Source organism: Onychomys torridus, chromosome 5 (genome assembly GCF_903995425.1).
Source record: "Onychomys torridus chromosome 5, mOncTor1.1, whole genome shotgun sequence".
NCBI lineage: Eukaryota > Metazoa > Chordata > Mammalia > Rodentia > Cricetidae > Onychomys > Onychomys torridus.
Window position 1 is genome coordinate 55078303 of NC_050447.1, and position 20723 is coordinate 55099025.

The 20723-nt window shown below is 37.6% G+C and overlaps 1 protein-coding gene across 1 annotated transcript in view; it reads right to left on the reverse strand.

Annotated features, from left to right (window-relative positions):
- Lyst (lysosomal trafficking regulator) overlaps positions 1–20723 on the reverse strand; it is a 156711-nt gene that overhangs the window by 106513 nt on the left and 29475 nt on the right. Inside the window, exons 4-8 of the mRNA XM_036187144.1 lie at positions 12414–12504; positions 8747–10826; positions 6317–7313; positions 4626–4787; positions 2509–2665 (exon numbers count right to left, since the gene is read on the reverse strand). Coding sequence (XP_036043037.1) covers positions 2509–2665; positions 4626–4787; positions 6317–7313; positions 8747–10826; positions 12414–12504 — 3487 coding nt within the window. The remainder of the gene's footprint in view (positions 1–2508; positions 2666–4625; positions 4788–6316; positions 7314–8746; positions 10827–12413; positions 12505–20723) is intronic.

The window sequence follows — 20723 nt, forward strand, 5'->3', positions numbered from 1 at the left end:
ATTAGGGTTTATATTTTGAACAATCAAGTCTTATGAATAGTTTAATTTTAAAAGTAATTTTGATCTTCAATGAAACTACAAATATTGCCAACAGAAATTTTCATAAACATGTGATATAGATTTAACAAATTCTTTTGATGCAACTGGAAAAAATTACCCCAAGCTTTCTGACCCCCAAATATCTAAATCACAGTGTAGTTTATTTTATCTGCCCCTATTTCTGTGGTAATAGCAGGCTTGGTGTGTTGAAGTCTAAACATGGTCATCTTATGACTGTCTTACTGACTGACCTTAACAGGGTCTGCTGCACTCTTTAAAAGTGTTTATACAAGGGCTTGGAAGAGTGCTTGCTACATAATCATAAGGACCCAAGTTCAGACTCTTAGCACCCATACAAAAAGCTAGGCACTTGTGCCAAGAATTGGTAATACCAGGCCTAGGGCAAGTGAATGCCTGGAGCTCACTGGCCAGCCAGCTTAATCAGAATCAGCAAGCTCTAGGTTCAGTCAGAGACTATCTCAAGGAAATAAGATCAAGGAGGCAGGTGAGATGACTCAGTAGGTAAAGGCACTTGCCATACAAGTATTACCTACAACCTCAGTTTGAACCCTGGAACCCATGGATAGGTGAAAAGAGAGAACTGACTCCACAGGGTTGTCCTTTGACCAAACACACACCATGGCACACATGTGCTTGTCCCCCTACATTATATATACTCACACAATAATCATAATGATATAAATAAATAAAACAGAGTTTGAGGCCTGCCTGGTCTACATAGTGAGTTCCAGGACAGCCAGAGCTACACAGTAAGACCTTGTCTCAATAAATGAATGAATGAAAGAATGAATCAATGAATCAATGAATGAATGGAAAATGATTGAAGAAAATACTTGATGTGGCCCTCTAGCCTTCACAGGCACACACATAGATGCACATTCATACACAGTATGCACATACTCATAAGAACATGTACATATAACACACACATAGTAAATTTCACTTAGTAAAGAAATTTATAAATTTCTAACTAGAATAGACATCTTTACATTGAGATTTAGTTAACAAGCACACAAAGGAAATCTACCACTGTAAAGTTATACCTAGGTTATGATAAAACTACCATTAAACAAATATTTTTTCAAAAAGTACAGATTATAGGTCCATTATACCTTTCAACTTTAAAATCAGTGATTGTTCTTATTTCCTCCATGAAAAAGAGAAAATTAATTTCTAGCAAGAATAAACTACTGTAAATTTAAAGAAAACCAACAGTGCTGGGAAAGTCCCAAGGCCACTTTGTGAAAAGAAAGAGCCTTCACAAAATCTTTTGGTTCAAATAATCTGTCTCAGTTAGACTTTCTGTTGCTGTATAAAACACCACTACAAAAAGCAAGTTGGGAAGAAAAGGGTTTATTTCAGCTTATAACTCTCAGGTCATGCTCTATCACTGAAGGAAGTCAGGGCCAGAACTCAGGGCAGTAACCTGGAGGCAGGAATGGAAGCAGAAGCCATGGAGGAGTGCTGCTTACTGGCTTGTTTCCCATCACTTACCTCCCAGGACCGTCTGCCCAAGAGTGGTACCTACAATGGGCTGAGCCCTCCCACATAACTAATTATGAAAATGGACCCCAGGCTTGTCCATAGGCCAAGCTCACGGAGGTCTTTACTCAGTTGAAGTTCACTCTTCTCAACTGACTCTAGCTTGTGTCATGCTGACATAAAACAAGCTAACAGACCATCTTTTCTACTCTATCCAAGCTGCACAGCCAGCACAAAAGATCACATGCAAACTCAGTTCCATTGTAAGGACAGGTTAGTCTACAGGAAATGACAAGGACACCCTTGGATGTCACTGACAGTGATATATATATATATATATATCTCACTTCTTCAGAAAGGGCTTCCCTGGCTAGCCAATCACCTGCTTTTTCTTGCGCTGTCTACTTCTGGACATTGCTTCTCTTTTCTGCTGGAATGCATATGAAAGCAAGGACTTTCACCTTCATTCTTGTTTGTTTGTTTGTTTGTTTTGGTTTGTTTTTGTTTTTCGAGACAGGATTTCTCTATAGCTTTGGAGGCTGTCCTGGAACTCGCTTTGGAGACCAGGCTGGCCTCTAACTCACAGAGATCCACCTGCCTCTGCCTCCCGAGTGCTGGGATTACGTAGGCGTGCGCCACCACCGCCCGGCTCACCTTCATTCTTATTCTTGGGCACCTACTTGTTTTAGACAAGAAAGGTTTTTGTTTTGTTTCTCCTTACAGTGCAAGAGATCAATCATATCCGGGGCTTGCTAAGTAAGTGCTCGTTCACTGAAGCTAGCTCTATTGATTTATCCCACTGTTGAAATTACACATTTAAATGGCAGATTTGTTGTGATGACCAAATACAATGACAATACGATGCCCTTTTGAAACTATAAGGCCTCTGGCTAGGGGCATGATGAAGCATTTTGCTAATTTACAACCTGGTGGCAATGCAATCACAAGCATCACAGACATTTTTACCATCATCTTGGGCGTCACCATCCTCAGGATTACTTTCACTATCCGCTTCATAACCTTCTTCCTCGCCCAGAAGTTTCAGACTACAACACTGAGAATCCTCAATTTCTTCTGAAAATTCTCCAGGCTGGGACAACAATTCTTCCTCGGGCTGACGACTCTAGAAGGCCAATGTAAGTCAATGGCGAGAGTTGTGACTGTGACTCATTTTTCAGTAACAGAATACTTATTGCTCAGAAGTCACTTGAAGAACAATCTCAATATTTTATTTAAGAGAAAAAAAATCTGAATAATCAGTAGTCACTGAAAAATATGAAATTGACTCAGCAATATTTCCCAAACTGTCTCAGATAACTCAGATCAAAGGGCTGTAGCAGAAAAAAACAGTGGTCACTTTTGTTTCCCTGGAAAATAAACCTACTTAGGAACTTTCAGTCCAGTCACACAATGGAGGATTACTGAAAGCCACAATGAGGCAGTATTCTATTGCACAGACTTATTCCTAACAGTAAACATATATTATTTTCACACATTGTTGATAGGAACAATTTCCCAAAATTATTTTTTAATTAAATGCTTCATAAACTAGATAACTGGAAAAGCTAAAACAATCTTCCAAATGAAATAAGGATTTCAGAATGCAACTGTCTACATATAAGCATCTCAGAAATCAAGGGTTCTAGTATCTAATACCTGTGGCAAGACTTTTTTTTTTTTTTTTTTTTTTTCTGAGACAGGGTTTCTTCTCTGTGTAGCTTTGGATCCTGTCCTGGAACTCACTTTGTATGTAGACCAGGCTGGCCTAGATCTCCCAGAGATCTGCCTCTGCCTCCTGAGTGCTGAGATAAAGGCATATGCCACCACTGACCAGCTCATTTTTCTTCCTTATAAAAATGTTACTGATACCTTCACCTTAGGATCTATTTGAGTTTATAAAAACTCAGAGTACTTTATCATTGCAACAGCAATAAAAGGTAACATAAAGTGGATGTTTTAATTTGTTATAGTCTGCCATTTGACTCAACAACAAATTGAAGCTATAAGCTTTAAAGTCAATTTTTAAAGCCAATAAGCTTTAAAATTATGGAAAACAGTAACATGGAATATTATGGCAAATATAATAAAATACCAAGTGTATTACTAGACCAAAGGTTAGGAAATAAGTTCCATAAAGATGAAAGCTAACAATAGTTAGCCTAAAGCAAAAGAAGCATAACCGGGAAGAGAAATGAGTTAAAATGAACATCATATAGTTTCAGGAAAAAATTTAAAATAGTTACTTTGGAAAAAATGTTAACAGAGCTCAAAATCTCCTAATGTTATAGTCTATATGAGTAATGGTCATTTTAAAAAAAGATTTATTTATTTATTATGTATACAGAAGAGGGTGCCAGATCTCATTACAGATGGTTGGGAGCCACCATGTAGTTGCTGGGAATTGAACTCAGGACCTCTGGAAGAGTAAGTAGTCGGTGCTCTTAACCTCTGAGCCATCTCTCCAGCCCCTGTAATGGTCATTTTTATGTTGAATATTTTAAAATCAAAGTCTGTAGAAAGTTCTGGAAATATTAGCTGTACTAATACAGGACCAGATAAGATGGCTTAACATCACTATTCCTGAATTATCATTTAATAGATTATCAGCTGCTGCAAACCAGGATTTTCTTTAAAATACTTCAAGAAAGAAAAAAGATATGGGAAGGAGGGAGGGAGAAAATATGTTGATGCTGAGCAGTCAACTGTGGAAGTAGCTGGCACAGGAAAGGGTGCTGCGCTGTTTCTGTTCAGATTTGAAATTTTCTAAACTAAAAATCTCTTAGGGGAAAAAAGATTATCAGTTATACGTAAGACTGTCAAACTTTAATACATTTTTGCCTTATTGGGAACAATTATGAAAAAACTCCCAGATTAGATCAACTGAAGCATATTGTACTGACATCTGCTTTTCTTCAAGGTGGCACAATGATGAAATACTACCTATTCCAAATGATGGAGAATGAACCAAGGAACTCACCTGATCAAAATCCATGTCCCTGTGAGCTAAACCAGTGTCCCAGCCCCACCCCGTATGCTCTAGTCTCTACTGGGCGTACTTAAAAACATGACACATGGGTTCATACCTTCTCATCCAGAGTATCACCAGGATCCAAATCTGCTGAATGGTTCCCCAGGGCTACTCGAAGCAGGGCATCAAACAAAGGCTTTGCCAATTCTGTTTCTGTCACCTTTGACTGGGAAAGGTGTTCCCTCACTTCACATAATATATTTTCCACAGACAAGCTCTAAGATAAAATGAGAGACTAAGAATATCAATAACATCCTTAAAAAAAAACAGTGACAAAGTGGATTACAACAAGCAGGGGAAAGTCCATTTATTTTTAATTGATATGAAGGTAAACTGTATAAAATTTGAGCTCTTATCCAAATATCTTACTATTTAAAAACTGTTAAATTTTTATTTATAAGTAAATTTAAACTTCAATGTGCTTTAAATGATTTGAATCATAAAAAATTCACTCTTTGGGGGCTGGGGAGATGGCTCAATGGTTAAGAGTCCTTACAGAGGTCCTAGGTTCCATTCTTAGCACCGATATGGTGGCTCACAACAGCCTGTAACTCCAGTTCCAGGGAATCCAATGTCCTCTCTCCTCACCTCCTTAGGTACTGTGCCCACATACTACTCAGACATACATTTGGGCAAAATACTCATAAAATAAAAAAGAAATAAATCTTAAAATTTTTACAAAATCATTCTTTGAAACTTCAGAGTTTTAATTATCTCAAGAGTTTGCTAATTCCTTATTCTTAGAGATCCTTGAAGAGTCTAAGAAGCAGTCCCAATTATTTTTTTCTTGTGCCTTCAGTTCTGCCCTTTGAATAAAGTTATTATTGCTTACCTAGATCTCTATAACAATGGGTAAAAAAAAACTTTTCTTTTAAGGAATTCCAAGTCTAACATGTAAAACAAATAGGTACAGACCAGATGATGATCATATCAGAGCCATAAACAAAGGTCAGAGAATAGAAGCAGGGTGCCCAACAGTACCACGAAGATTGTGAGCTTTTAACTCTAACACACAACTTCCATAACTACTCATTTAAGATTTAATACACAACTATCCCAAGGGGCTTTTTGCAGAAAACTAAACAGTAAGCTTCTTTAGAATAAGAACTGTTTTTGTGCCCCATTGTGTCCTCCATACTTAGTATCCTACTAAGCACAAAAAGACTTTCTAAAAACAAAGTATGTGGCAAACAGGAGGAAGGAGGGCTGTGAGGCCCCTCCGCTCCCTGTGGATTTAATAAGAGAAGAGCTCCTGAGGCCCCAACCCTCTCAGTATCTACAAGGAATTAATGGTTACTGGGGAAGAGGAGGACATTTTCTACTGTGGTATAAACATTGACAAGGAACTCCTCATCCAGAATCCTATAAAAAAAAAAAAACCCTAATAAAATGCAATGGGTTACACACACACACACTCACACACACACACACACACACACACACACACACACACACAAACACACATACATACATGTAAAGGAACCAGCTGGGAAGAGGAAAGGGATGAGTGGAAATGGGAGGGGGAAAGAGAGCAAGGAGGGCAAATTGATATAAATACATTATACATAAAACTGTTATGATGAGTTTCAGATTTATGTATACTTAATACAAGAAAATAAAAATTTTAATATGTGGCAGAATAAATTGACACTATTGTTATATATGTATAGTGTGTATTACTACATGTCTATAATACATACAATACACATGTATGTTACGTGAGCTGGACTAAGGGCAAAGCATCACCTGAGGAGGCAGCTCCAACTCCATCTTCTGTTGACTGGTTCTGGAGCTATGAAGACAGATGGCCAGGAGGGACTCCAAAAGTCGTATACTCTGGACAGAGGTCTCATTTTCTTGACTTGTAAATGCCTTTGCTCCCCCAGGAACAGCTTTGGTAGTCAAAGTCTGCTCTACACTTGTGGGAAACTCTAACTCATCCAAGCCATCACCACTCTTTTTCAGATGTCCCAGTTCTGGTGCTGTTGAAGACGACACATCTCCCTTCAACGTCATCTCAGGTTGAGACATTCTGATTAACTCCTGGTTTTCACTTACACTCATTTCTCCCTGCCCTCTTCCTTGCTCCTCTTCATGACTTCTGAACAGTTTTTGGATTATCATAAATATTAATTCATGGCACACTCGGAAACCACCAAGCCTGTGAAACTGTTTCTGGAAGACTGAACTCAACATGTAGATCCAACGACACATGGACCAAATGTCTGCTGCTTGGTGCAAACATTCAGGGGAAGGTAAGACGACGTTCTCAAGAGACAGACACGGCAGCATGTGACTTAATGGCTCACTGGCAGTACTGTCATAGCCAGAAGTATCTTCTGACTCATTGGCAGAGTCCCGATCAGAATCGGCTTCTTTACTGACACATAAAAAAGCCACACAGAGAAAGAGGTTTATGGTGTTGATGTGAACATCCTGGTGAAAGGTCTTCCGTTTCTTTGGATAAGCTTCTCTAAGACTGGCATAAAACTTACTGAGACTCCGAGGAGAATCTGAAGAAGCTTGCTGCTTATGGAGAGAAGGACTCACACTTAAGGATGGCAACTCCTGTTCAACATCTAACCCATTGACGCCTGGAACTGAAGCATCTTTCTGTTGGTCCCCTAAGCTGATAATCAGAGTTTCAAATGCTTTGAGGGAATGACTTCGAATGCCATCTAAGTAATTTAATTCAATTATTTGGTTTACTCCATTACAACTTAAAAACAAATCCCTTATTACCCTGTGAGAGATAGGAAAAACCAAAAGATTTTACATTACATAGTGAAACATTTATAAATAGGTACATATGCTATGTAAACATGACATTGTTGTATGTGGCATATACTGAACACTGCCTACTCTGATTCACTGTTTGGATATAGTTCTAAGATACTGATCAACATCTCAAGTTACTTTCTAATTGCACTTACATGCTCATATACAGCTCTGGCTGTATTTAAAAAGAAATGTTTACACATAGAATACATTAAAAGCAGCAACTCAAGAAAGATTTTTTTTTCTTCAAATAGTAAATTTCATAGAAATTCTAAATATCACAATCATTAGCTACTACCCCTGATGTGGGTACAAGAGGGCAAGCATACATTCGTCCACTTGCTCACTTGGTTACACAACCAAGTGTACACTCTGCTCAGAACTTTCCATTTGTTCTATACCTACACTCCATGAAAGGAAAGGACAAAACTAGAGAGCTGAAAATCTTGGGAGGATATTCTCTCAACTTGAAGGTTGAGCACCATGTGAGTTTCCCTATAGTTCTCTTGTAATTTGTTGAGTTGGTTAAAGTCAACAGCACAGACATAAAAGGTGAGTATATCGTGGTAGCATCCATGCCAGTTTTAAAGTAGCTGTATTAAGATGAACCAAAAAGTACTACACACAAAGATACTAGTGACAGTTGTAGTTTATGCTGTTTTGAAATGACATATGCATTAATTCAAATGGGCAATCTACCCATTAAAGCAAGCTTTATTTACACATTCATTTTAAAGTACCCCAAACTTAACAGTCATGAAATTTGGAAAATTCATTGATAGGAAACAATTTAAACTTTCTTTTTGCTTATGTGTGTTTTCTACTTTGGGTAATAAATGTAACTATGATATTAAGAAATGGTCTTTTTAATGCCACTGACTTGGGAACTAAACATTTCATGTATGTACAAACTATATATTATTGTAAATACATTTTAAGTTTTATATTTTACTCATAAAATACTATAAGCATTTCTCTAGTCTAATGTGATCTTTATAAATGTTTTAATGGTTTATAATATTCTATCTACATAATAAATACAAAAAATTAATTCGAACTGGCCTTTGCTCTTAGATATCTTTGTTCTACACATTTCTTTCCCTCAGAAATATATTCAAAACTTTTCCTTTTTCCCATTAATAAGTTAAAAAATCAGTGTCTCTAGCCTCTGTTCTATAACTATCCCCAGAAAAGTAAATTTTAAAATGTTTAAAACATGACATGGAAAGAGTGCTTTCTTTGTGGACAAACTAAAATCCTTGAAAGCATTACAGTAACTGTGATTATACTATGGGTGAGTTCCTGCAGCCATCAAGGTTAGAAATTTAAACACATGCACACTTTATCCCATGTTCAAAAGCACTCCTCCAACTGTAAAACATATGCACACATACAAACCTGGATTTAAGTAGAATAGGCAGAGTTTTTAGATAAATCTGAAGCACTTCCTGAGGCAAACATTGTTTCAGTTGGCTACACATATGAGTCTGAGCTGAAGTAATGCTGAGCTGTTGACAATGATGTACTAATTCAACTCCTCTTTGGAGCACAGGATTAAAAATATAATTATACAATTTCCACTGAACAACTATATTGCCTTTCTGGATTAAATTGCAAATGTGATTTGCAATATGGATGTTATGCAATCTGTCTTCTTGAAAGACAAAGTTCTGATAAGCTTCCAACGCATCCCATTTCCACAATAAGTCTTCAGACCCACTGCTGGGCAGGATCCCTTGAAATCTGTAAGAAGGACTGGGCAAGCCAGAGGAAGGGCCAGCACCACACAGGGTGCCTTGCAGTGTCTCTTCTAACTGAGCCAGTTGGTCAGAATCCACAGTACAGATGTTGCAAGCTGCTTTTTTAATTCTCTGTGAAATCTCTGCTCCTCCTAACTGATCCAAAAGAAGTTTGTTAAGGACATTCAGTATGTGCTGCTGAAAATTCTTCAATGCTGGCAACTTAAAAGCATGGAGTAAAGGGATAATCACAGACTTAGGATCCATACAACAGCAGATTCCAACACTGTGTACCCCTGATAGGATCTGGACACAGGTAGTGCTCAGGGAAGCCTGCTGCAGCAAGCGCAAGCACTGGTGAGCACACACTGCGATGCAGCAGCACCGCTCGGGATACTGCACATCTCCCTCTGCAGTCTCTTCAAAGGGACTTTTAGAAAGCTGGTTCTTAAAAGCTGAAACCAGGAGACCTGAGAGATCACGGTGGTGCTGCATGAAATGGGAATACTCACAACGCCGGTGCCTTTTCCTCGTGCACATGGAGTGATGAAGTTGCTCTGACTTCACTTTTTTGACAGTGCTCATTATTTTCATCACACTGTTTATCAGGGTTTTCAAGTGTTCTGCAGCCTCTGAAGGAACACCATCCCTCGAAAGCAGCCATTCCATCTGAAGAACTGCTGTTTCAAACAGATTAAATCCTTGGTGCTGAATAAATTCTTGCACTAAATCCATGGCCTGACTGAAGTAAAAGGGATTTGAAGCTGCACTCTGAAGACAGGAGATAAGGAGCTGTAGAACTCCTTCCAGAAGCTCAGGCAGAAGAAGGGCTCTATGACGATACTTGGAAAACATGAAGCCCTCCTGGACCTCCTGTAGTGTTTTCTTTTGTCTTGGTGAGAAAGGGTCAGGCTGCTTTTCTAAGCAAGCTCTAATTTTTAAAGCTGCCCTAAGCAATTCAGTCAAATTTTTTCTAAGACTTTCTGGCATTGCCTCTGTTGTGCTGACATCTACTGACATAAGATGCAGCACAGTTCGAAAGAGCATCCGTTGAACCAAAGCCACCGGCTCTTCAGTCCAACCTGCAGAAACCACCTGTCCCTCCAAAGTGTCACTCTGGCTACAGCAGTCCCCAAAGCCTGCTAGGAACTCCGTCAGTGTGGGGACTACACTAGCTGCTAAGGAAGAATTATGATTCAAAGCAATGTCAAACTTACAGACCTTCTCCAACAGCGATAACAGAACATGACACAAGTCAAAGGGAGAGTTATTCATGTTACTGAGAATAGACAAGGCAGCTGGCTCACTTAACACGTCACCATTTGAATCCTGTCTCGGAATGATTTCTCTGGAGTTTTCCAAAGCCATGCTGCCAGAGAGGACCTGTTCTTTGGTTGCAGAAGGGTCAAGGTTGGCTATGAGGTGGTCTTCCTTAGGAGACTGCATCAGGAGCCGGGGCAGCACATGGGACCTCCTGTGCTTACTCACAACTGGACTTTTCTCATCTGAGTTGCCTTCGGAGTCAGAGGTGGAGAGCTGTGTCTTTCTTGCATCTCTTACTGAATAGCGATGGGTACTTTTACGCTGTCGTCTGCTTTTTCGTAAAAGGTTTACTTTTGTAGAAACCGGACCAGGTGGAGCACTTCCTTCTAAATATAATTTTCCCTGAGTTGACTTTTGCAAACTTGAGTTCTTTTCTTTGGTCAGGATTATATCAGATGACAATGGCAAGTTAAAATCTAATGAAATCAAGAAAGAGGTTTAGAATATATCAGTACCTATCCTAGTAAACACCACATGTGTGGGCAATGACTCTTACAACTGACATTGTGAATTTGGCCTGGCATAACTTTTCTGCAAGGCTGTTTTCCCTAGTTACATCTCTGGGTCACTTCCATCCACACTTACCCTTTTCACTCTCAACACCAGATGCCATTAGCTCAAGGGATACAAATTGATTTTGAGAACAACAACAACAAAAAAATTAGGAAAGTAGACATGATCTGAACCTATATACAGCATTCTAATTTCAAAATACAAGACTGAATTATCCGGCTGCTGTGCTCACCATTTATAAACCTTTAGAAATGCTATAATTAGTTTGTAGCTTCCCTGACATCAATATTCACCCAAATGAACTCAAAATTATATATTATATATCAAGTATTTGTTGAGGTGAGGGTTAAAAGAGTTCTTCAGTCAAAGTATTTCTCTGGGGCCTTGTTCTCTAAACTAACCAAGTGTAGAGAGCTCAGCAGTCCATCCTAAGTCTCCAGAGCTTGGGGCAGCATTCAATGATCATTCCTTAGAGAAAGGGTCTAATTAAATGAATCTTTCTCTTTGCAGCAATATGTGCTACAATCCACACGAAACAGAGTTCTAATTTAGGAGGAACAACTAAAAAGCCATTAATAGAATCTTGTGCTTCACTCAGGAGAGGGAAAACAAAGCAGATGAGAGCAAACATTACTAGGGACCAATTCCACCAAAAGAGATGGCAGCAATGAGATGACCTCCCTAAAATGGCAGAAATCAATTCCTAAGTGGTTAACAATTTTTTAATTCTGAAAACTCAAAAAAAAAAAAAAAGAGTACTTACTGAATCAATAAATAATCAGGAAAATAATATTAGAAGTCTTTAAATATCTTCATTAAAAGAGCTCTATGTCAAATATGCATTAAAATATAAACCAGGCATTAATAGATAATACAGGAAGACTATTTTTAATCCAGGAGATTATCAAACAATTCCAGAAATGACCCAGGGGAAAACCTGTTTATCTTTCCACTGAAGTACTTAAAGTTTCATGTACTTACAAATGCATATTTTTCAAAATCAGAAAATAAAATTACTTATTGACCACATAATTCTAGTTAGTCTAGAACAAACTATGACTTCAAATTTATCCTCCAAAAGCAAAATTAGAAAACCTGAACCAAAGACAATACTGCAGAAGTCGTCACTTCTAGAGCACCGGTAGTAGCAGACTTCAAGCAAAGAGCTTTAATTCCTTTCTTCAACCTCTTCGCCACCCATTTTCCTAACTACAGCATTCTAGCAACTCCTCTCAGGAAGTGTTCTGCTTCTTCCTGTATTTGTAACTGTCATTTGTGTAGGCCTCTCAGAAGCACTATGGTTTTTATATTATTGGAAGAAACAAAATTGTGCTTGCCTAGTGACTTTTTCCTACTAGGTATGTAATAAATCACCACAACATCTACTACTCCATAGCTGCATTAACCAACCAGGCAGAAGTAGCTGTGCAAAGGAACTTCTTTTCCCAACGGGCTCTGACAACTCAAGGGAGCTGTAAAAAGGGACATACCTGTTGCCTGCTGTTCCTGGACAGGTATCTTCCACACTAAGGGAAGGAGCGACAGAAGAAGAGTCAGGAGTTCTTCTCTGCATGTCAGGGCCTGTGTCAGAAACAAAAAGGTCTTTCAGGGTCTAAGGGTCCAAGGCACATTCATTCCTAAAACCCTGTACTCAACTGAACCAAAAACAATTTTTATCCTCCAAAAACGTTAAATTTGAGAAATTGAGGATGAAGTTAACTTATTTTAAGTCCAAGTCTAGCTGTGGATACTTTTCAATTTATAAGCTTTCCAACCATAGAAGAATGTGAGATTATGCGATGGTATTTAGCACATTCTCGCTACCATTTCCAAGAAGAGCTGTTATTGCCACCATGCACACTGCAAGAATTCATCACCTATGAAAAAACAGACTTGTCAAGTAAAAATAAAAAATTAAAGCCTATAATAAATTAGTAAACTAACAACAAGGTTACTAGAAAAAAATTTAAGTCTTCATGTAGTTAAATGTAAAACAGAAAACAATTTTTTAAAAGAGAAAGCCATATTAATAATACATATAAAAAGATTTATCAGTGAAGAGAATTAAATATATTGACTGAACATTCTATTCAAGGGACTTGTTATATTATCCTTATTGAAGTAAATGGTCCATGTTGGAAAACGTCCTTTTAATTGATACATAAAATACATACACACAAACAGAACAATAGAAGGCATGTAGTATCAGTAAATTTCCCAGTCTGGAACTAAACACTAGCATGGAACTGGTATTTAGTTTAGGAGTCCAGAAAAAAAAGAAAGAACAATCCTGAGAACTGTCGAAGTAGGACTGCAACTAGACAGCCACACCTGGGTACCTGGAACATGGTGGTCAAGTAGTAATGAACAGTTAAGCCAGGAGTTCTTCCTTCTCACGACAATCTTAGGGAGGGAAGCAGGATGACATGAATAGATTTGCTGGGCAGAACTGTGGAAGTGGGAATAGCCAATGTTCCCGGCAAGGTCACATGACCCATATGTGAGATGATGACTAAATAACCTGGCAACCAATAACCACAGAGACGTCTAAGAAACTATATGGTAGGGCTGAAATGGTCACAGTTCATTTTCAATGATGCACAGAGGGAACAAAAAGACTCTCCATAGCTTTCTGATTTAAGTAACTAGGTGGCTGGTAATATTTCTACAAGACAGGAAATCTAAGATGGGTACTATGTTAGGGTAAAGATGATGGATTGACTTAAAAATTTTTAAATTACATTTAGTATGTATGTGCTGTTAGGCTTGGCAGTGAGTGCCTTTACCTGATGAGCCATCACAGTAGCCCAGATTCATTTTTTAGACATATGCAATCTGAGATGCTAGGGGGTGTCTAAATGGAGACAACTTTTAATAGATAATATACAGACCTGGAACTTATGATATGAAAGTCATCTGGGTGGGTGCCCAGGATATATGTCAGGTTTTACAGAGAGCAAGTAGAATAATGAGAGAGAACTGATGACAATGGTATTCAGAGCTCCAAGAGTCTTTAAGGAAGTAACAGTGGGCAGTGCTGAAGCAAGCCAGTTGAAGAGATTGACAGGCTATTACAGAGAGAGCTGGAACCATAGAAACCACAGAAGAGAGCAGTGAAAGAAAAAGCATTCAACAGGATGAAAGCTGTCATTTTCAAACTGTATAAAATGATGACTGAAAAGCCTTTAGCAACTGGAGGTTGCTGGTAACATTCACAATCATAGCTTTGGTGGAGTGGTAATGGAATGAACAGAGTGTGAGTCCCTGTTACAGCAGGCTGAAGACTCAAAGGAGTTAAAGAAAGATTCCTGGTCTTAAATAAAGTAAATAACTTTTTAGCTCATGAATCTTTCAGAGTCCCAATCTGAGTCTTTAGTGGATTCTAACAGAACAGATACAACACTGTCCTGATAAGTGAGTCCTTGTTCTACAGCAGTACACTGGCAAATCATCACTGCTATGTGAACGGACATTCCTGCCTTTGCCTGCTACTCAACATGATCTGGAACATCCCTAATACCTTCCTACCATGTAAGGCCTAGCTCCAGCAATATCTGCTCTCTGAGGAGGCTTGCTACCCCCTTCTTCCTGAGACAACTGCCCTCCGCCCCCAGTATTTCATGCCCATTGCCCTCAGTTCACTATGCAGACTTAGAGACCACAAGTCCTTAAAAGGATGAGATGGGAGCAAGTACAGATCTTAGGAGTTTGACCCTGCTATGCTAGAACAGCAGGCCTAGGTGGGGAACATCTTGGCAGCTTAATGCAACAATTCTTCACTTCATACTCAATTACTGTATTTCTAACACAACTCATTATTGCAGTAGCTCTCGATGATGATGATGATGATGGTGATGGTGATGATGTGTCTGTGTGCACGTGCCATAGTTATATGTGCATGTTAGAGAACAACTTTGTGGAGTTGTTGCTCTTCTTCCTCCCCAGAACATGAGTTCTGGGGTCAAACTCAGCACACCAGGTTTCTGCAGCAATCACCTTTATCCACGAGCCATCTCATTGGCCCTGATTCTATTACTTTTTAAAGTACTATATAATCCTACTTTTTAAAAAATCCTTTCTGGTCTTCAGAGAAACTTTACATGTAACTCTGTTCTTTGAGACCCATAAATATTTTTCTCTTATTTGTAGGCACTCTGGAAAAGTGGGGCTTAGTTATTTCAAATGAAAACCTAGTTCTATCTCCCCAAATCCAAAGTATGCATAATAGAGATAGTATCTAGAAATAGGGTTGTTCCCTCATGCCAAATCCACATATGCCATGCCAGGGAGCACAGGCCATGCACAGAGCCATCCTCTGGCTTTCTAATGACCTGACAAAGAGAAATGAGTCTCTAGCATACCTTCCCTTACTTAATATTTTCAGTTTTGTCTTCACTTCTAAAAGAGAAAAAGGCTAGATCACACCTTTAAAATTTTTCCCTACAACAATTAATAATGAAGTCATTCTCACTGAGGTGCTACTTTCTCAATTCAGTTCAAGAAACATGTTACAAGTACTTGGCAAATACCAGGCACAGCTCTTTCCATGCTGGCATCTAGGAGTCGTAGTGACAGAAGAAAGGGAAGGACAAGAGAATCAGGGAAAGGCTGAGATCCCAGTCCAGACACATATCTTTGACATATCAAGGAACATGGACTATAGCTAAAAAGTAATGCAAAGTTACTGAAGTTATTCAATGGTATTATAAACAAATGTCTTGGCATACTAATTAAATTTAACTTTCCAAATATAAAAACAAGATATGGTAACAGCATATTAACACATTGCTATTCTTCATTTCTTCTCTAAGAATTTTATTCTAACATATGTATGTATGTGTACACACACACACACACACACACACACACACACACACACACACATATATATATATATATATATATATATATATATATATATATATATGTTTCTTCATTAGGATTATCTAATCTTTTTTTCCATCCTAAATGTATAGCTACAGAGCTAAAGGAAACATATAATGAGTATGTACTAATTTTTTAGTGTTGTTAAAAATTTTCCTATCAATTGTTTTTATTTCTGTACACATCACTTTGAAAAACAGTATTTTTACTTCTCCATTTAATTATCATTATGTTTGGTTTGCTTGTCATTTTAGACAGGGCATTACTATGCAGCCTAGACTGGTTTCAAACTCACTGTGTAGCACAGATGACCTTGAATTCACAGTGATCCTCCTATACTTGTATTCCGTGTGCTAGAATTACAGGTATGTGCTATCACCCTCAAAATAGTCATTATACTTTAAAATTCCACTCCACTATTGCATTTCTTTAAAAACAAGGTATTGCCAGGTGTGGTGACACATGCCTTTAATCCTAACACTTGGGAGGCAGAGGCAGGAGAATCTGAATTCAAGGTCAGCCTAGACTATATAGCAAGTTCCAGGGCAGCTAGGACTAACTACATAGAGAGACCCTGCCTCAAAAGAAAAAAACAAGCAAACAAACAAACAAACAAACAAACAAAACAACTCAACAACAGTACAGAAAAGTCTGTTTCAAAAACAGTTATAGATATGGCTTTTGTAATACAGAGGTAATCAACCCCACTGAGATTCATAAGAAACCTACATTTTAAAGAAGGTTGTACTTTTAAGAAACAGTATGGGGGGCTGGAGATTTAGCTCAGTGGTAGAGTGCTTGCCTAGCAAGCACAAGGCCCTAGGTTCGGTCCTCAGCTCATGGCAAAAAAAAAAAAAAAAAAAAAAAGGTTAAAAAAAAGGGCTGGAGAGGTAGCTCAGAGGTTAAGAACGCCGACTGCTCTTCCAAAGGTCCTGAGTTCAATTCCCAGCAACCACATGGTGGCTCACAACCATCTGTAATAAGATCTGGCTCCCTCTTCTGGCTTACAGGGATACATGCAAACAGAACACTGTATACATGATAAATAAATAAATCTTAAAAGAAAAAAGAAACAGTATGGAAGGAGAGAAAAAAGAAGGGTAAAGGAATATGGGGGAATATGTTTAACATACAATATATACTAGTATGAAAACATTTTTTAGAGGACAAAAATACTACCAGCTTCACCTAAAAAGATGAAGGATAGAAAAAAAGAAGAAGTCTGTCTCCTACTCCCAGTAAAAAAACAATCTGTTCTTAGTGCATGAAGCCAAGAGTCCTGGAGACCAGGAAATAATGAACCACTCATATAGAATAAAAACATTTTAGGCCCTCGGAATCAGTGGAAGCCTACAAACCCAATCAGGTCCTATCTTGTATGTATGTATGTATGTATGTACATATGTATATGAATATAAACTTAAAATTTGCCACCATTAACCGTTAAAAAGAAGCTCTTTTGCCATTTAAAAAGGATAACTTATTTAATAGATTAAAATGATTATGTTTAATAAATCATTAACAAATGAGGCTTATCATAGTAATCTAAATTTAGTGCAACATTTAAAAACCATCTGTGTACTTCACCCACACTAAAGAATTAAGAGGAAAGATAATGATAGTCTCAACAGATGCAGAAAAGACATTTGCCATAACTCAGCATCCTTTAAGGCTACAAACTCTCAGTGAACTAGGGACAGGAGAAAACCTCATTCTGATCAAAGGCAACTAAGAAGCACGCACTCAAACCACATTCCATGGAAACATGTGTCCTTCCCTTGGATTAGACCCAAGGCTATCAGTTCACTCTCACCCGTCACTTCCATCTGCTTCTGTGCTAGAAGACAGTCCAAACAGGAAAAAAAATTAAGGTATAAAAACTGGAAAAAAACCTGTCATTTACAAATGACATAGTTGCTAACACAAAACATCCTAAGGAGTTTACAGAAAAATTTTGAGACCTAATAAATGAATTTAACAAAAAGGCAAGACATCACTATATAAACAGCTCTATTTCTATAAGTGACAAATAGGAAAATTAAATTTTTTAAATAACATTTGAAATAACATCAAAAGAGAATAAAATATGTACATAATCTCTATACTGAAAATATAACACTGCAGAGGAATCAAAGAAGACCCAAATTAGCAAATTTACACCACGTTCATGGACTAGGAGACATCAATAGTGCTAATTCTTTCCAAATTGATTTATGGATTCAACACCTCCTGAGTAAAAGCATAGCAAGTATTTCTACAGAAATGACAAACTGAATAAAATTTATATGGAAATCCAAAGGGCACAGAATGGACATTGCTGATGAACTAGACCAAAACTGGAGAACTTACATGACCTGCTTCTGGATTTACTTTTTTAAAAACATGTATGTATGTATATATGTATGTATGTATGTATTTGGGGGTGGTACTTGGGCTATGATGCATGTATGGAGATCAGAGGATAACCTGCAGGAGCCAGTTCTCTTCTGCCACCATGTGTTCTAAGGATTGAATTCGGATCATTAGGCGTAGGCTTGGTGGCAAGGGCCTTGACTAACTAAGCCATTGTGCTGGCCCTCTGAATTTACTTTTACTTGAAAACCATAGTAATCAAGTCAGTACAGTTTGGGTGAAGGAACAGACAATGAATTAGTGTACAGAATAGAAAGTTCAGATACGGATCACTAAGTATACAGTTAATTTGGAAAGAATTAACACTACTGAGTTCTTCCAGTCCATGAACATAGTATAAATAGGTTTATCTTGGTATTCTCTGATTCCTCTGTAGTGTTATGCTTTCAAGATCACCAGTGTTTTCATCTAGGAAAGAAGAGGCTCTGAAGAAGAAATGATGCTGTAACATTTGGCCTGTGTAGAAGGAAAGCATAAGAATGGCAATGGTTACCTCACACTCTACCCAAACAGTAATTTAAATTGGATCACAGGTCTAAGGCTAAAAACAAGACTAAAAGGCTAGGAAGGCTGAGAATATAGCTTTAAAAGTAGAATATCTTGCAACTTTAGGGTTGCAAGACATAAATTTTTAGAACAGAAAATACCACTGTAAAAGAGAAAACTCTATTTTTCTGAAGACACTATTAAAGCTGATGGTATAGTTTAGTGGTTTGGTGCTTGCCTAACATTCAAGAGGCCCTGAGTTTGATCCCTAGCACTCGCAAACAGCAAGAAGAAAACACTTAAAAAATGAAAAGGCAGCCAGGTGCAGTGGCACATACCTAAGTCTAGTCCTGGGTAGGCTAAGGAAGGAGGAGAGAGAATTAGAGGCAAGTATGCACTGCCTGCTGAAACCCTATCTTAAAAAAAGAAAAAGAAGAAAACACAAGAAGAGAGAAAAGGGGAGCAGAGGAGAGCAGACGTGAACAGAGGGGAGGGGCCTGTTACAAAGAAAATATCTGCACACTAACAATGACTTCTATCTCTAATACATGAAGAACTGGATGGATGACAAAGAAAAGTTAGACTTTCAAAATGGGACAAACTTAGACATTCACAAAAGAAGATACAATAGTCCCCCTTCTCCATAGTTTCACTTTCTGTGGTTTTGGGTTACCGACCGTCACTATAGCAAAAAGAAAAAAAAAATTCAAGAAATAACTCATAAAATTTAAATAACTTTTAATAAAGTACATTGACATAATTGCTCTATTTCATCAATTATTGCTTATCTTTTACTTTGTCTAATTTATAAATTATACTTCACCATAGATATTTACATATAAGGTGGGAAAATATATATAGTTTAGTACTACCTACCACATTCAGTATCATAACCACATATCTTTTGCAGAAAAGGAGTGATTATTATGTATGTGTGTGTATTATATATATATATATATATATAGTCATTATATATATAAACATTTATAATTACATATTAGATTACATGTAATTATATTATATATGTGTTTATATGCTATATATAAACATTATATAAGCTATATAAATATATATATGGTCAATAAGTACATTAAAAAGTTCTTAGCATCCTTAGTTGTAAGGAATGCAATTAGATACTTCTTCATGCTTACTTATAAATGGCTAATATTAGAAGAACGATGGCATAAATCTTAGAGAGACTATATATAGAACAACTAGAATTCTCATACATACCTAATGAAAAAAATTTTTTAAATGGCTCAACCACTGAAAATAACTTGCAGGTTCTTACAAAGTTACACAAGTAACTATCCTTTCACCAGTAATTTGCATGCCCAAAAAACTGTAAACACAACCACAGAAAGACATAAGAATGTCCATAGCATTTTTACTTATAATAACCAAATGCATTCAATCTCAATGATTAAGGAATAAGTAAACAGTTAAACTGTTTACACATATACAACAAAACACTAATCAGTAAAAAACAAATATGACTGGCTGACTTATGCAACAGAATGGATCCAACAATCTCAGAGTCACAAGAGGGCAAACTGTGTGATCACCGACACAAAGTTCTAGAAAAACAGACTCATACGTAGATGCCAGCAGTCAGCACATCTTTCACCTCACAGTGGGCAACTGACACAGGCTGTCTGACAAGGGCATGATGAAACACTAAGTGGGTCAGTGGTTGCATGGAGCTAGAAAAACTTGTCAAAATTATCCAGTTACATATTTTACATATGTGCATTTACTGTGTTGATTCTCTCTATATAAAGAGTCCTCATAATTCTTTATATTAGATATTTATAAAGCAAAAAGGGTCCACAGTGGATGAAGAAGGGCATAAATCACCCGTCCCCCAAATATTCAAGAAATGCCCCTACTCATATAAAAGCTACAGTCCACTCTGCAATATGCAGTTTTGTGACTAGTGTGGTTCTATCTTTAAAGAGGATGTCTTGTTTAAATAATTTCCCTCAAAGACTCAAATGGTCATTCTCCACTCACTAACT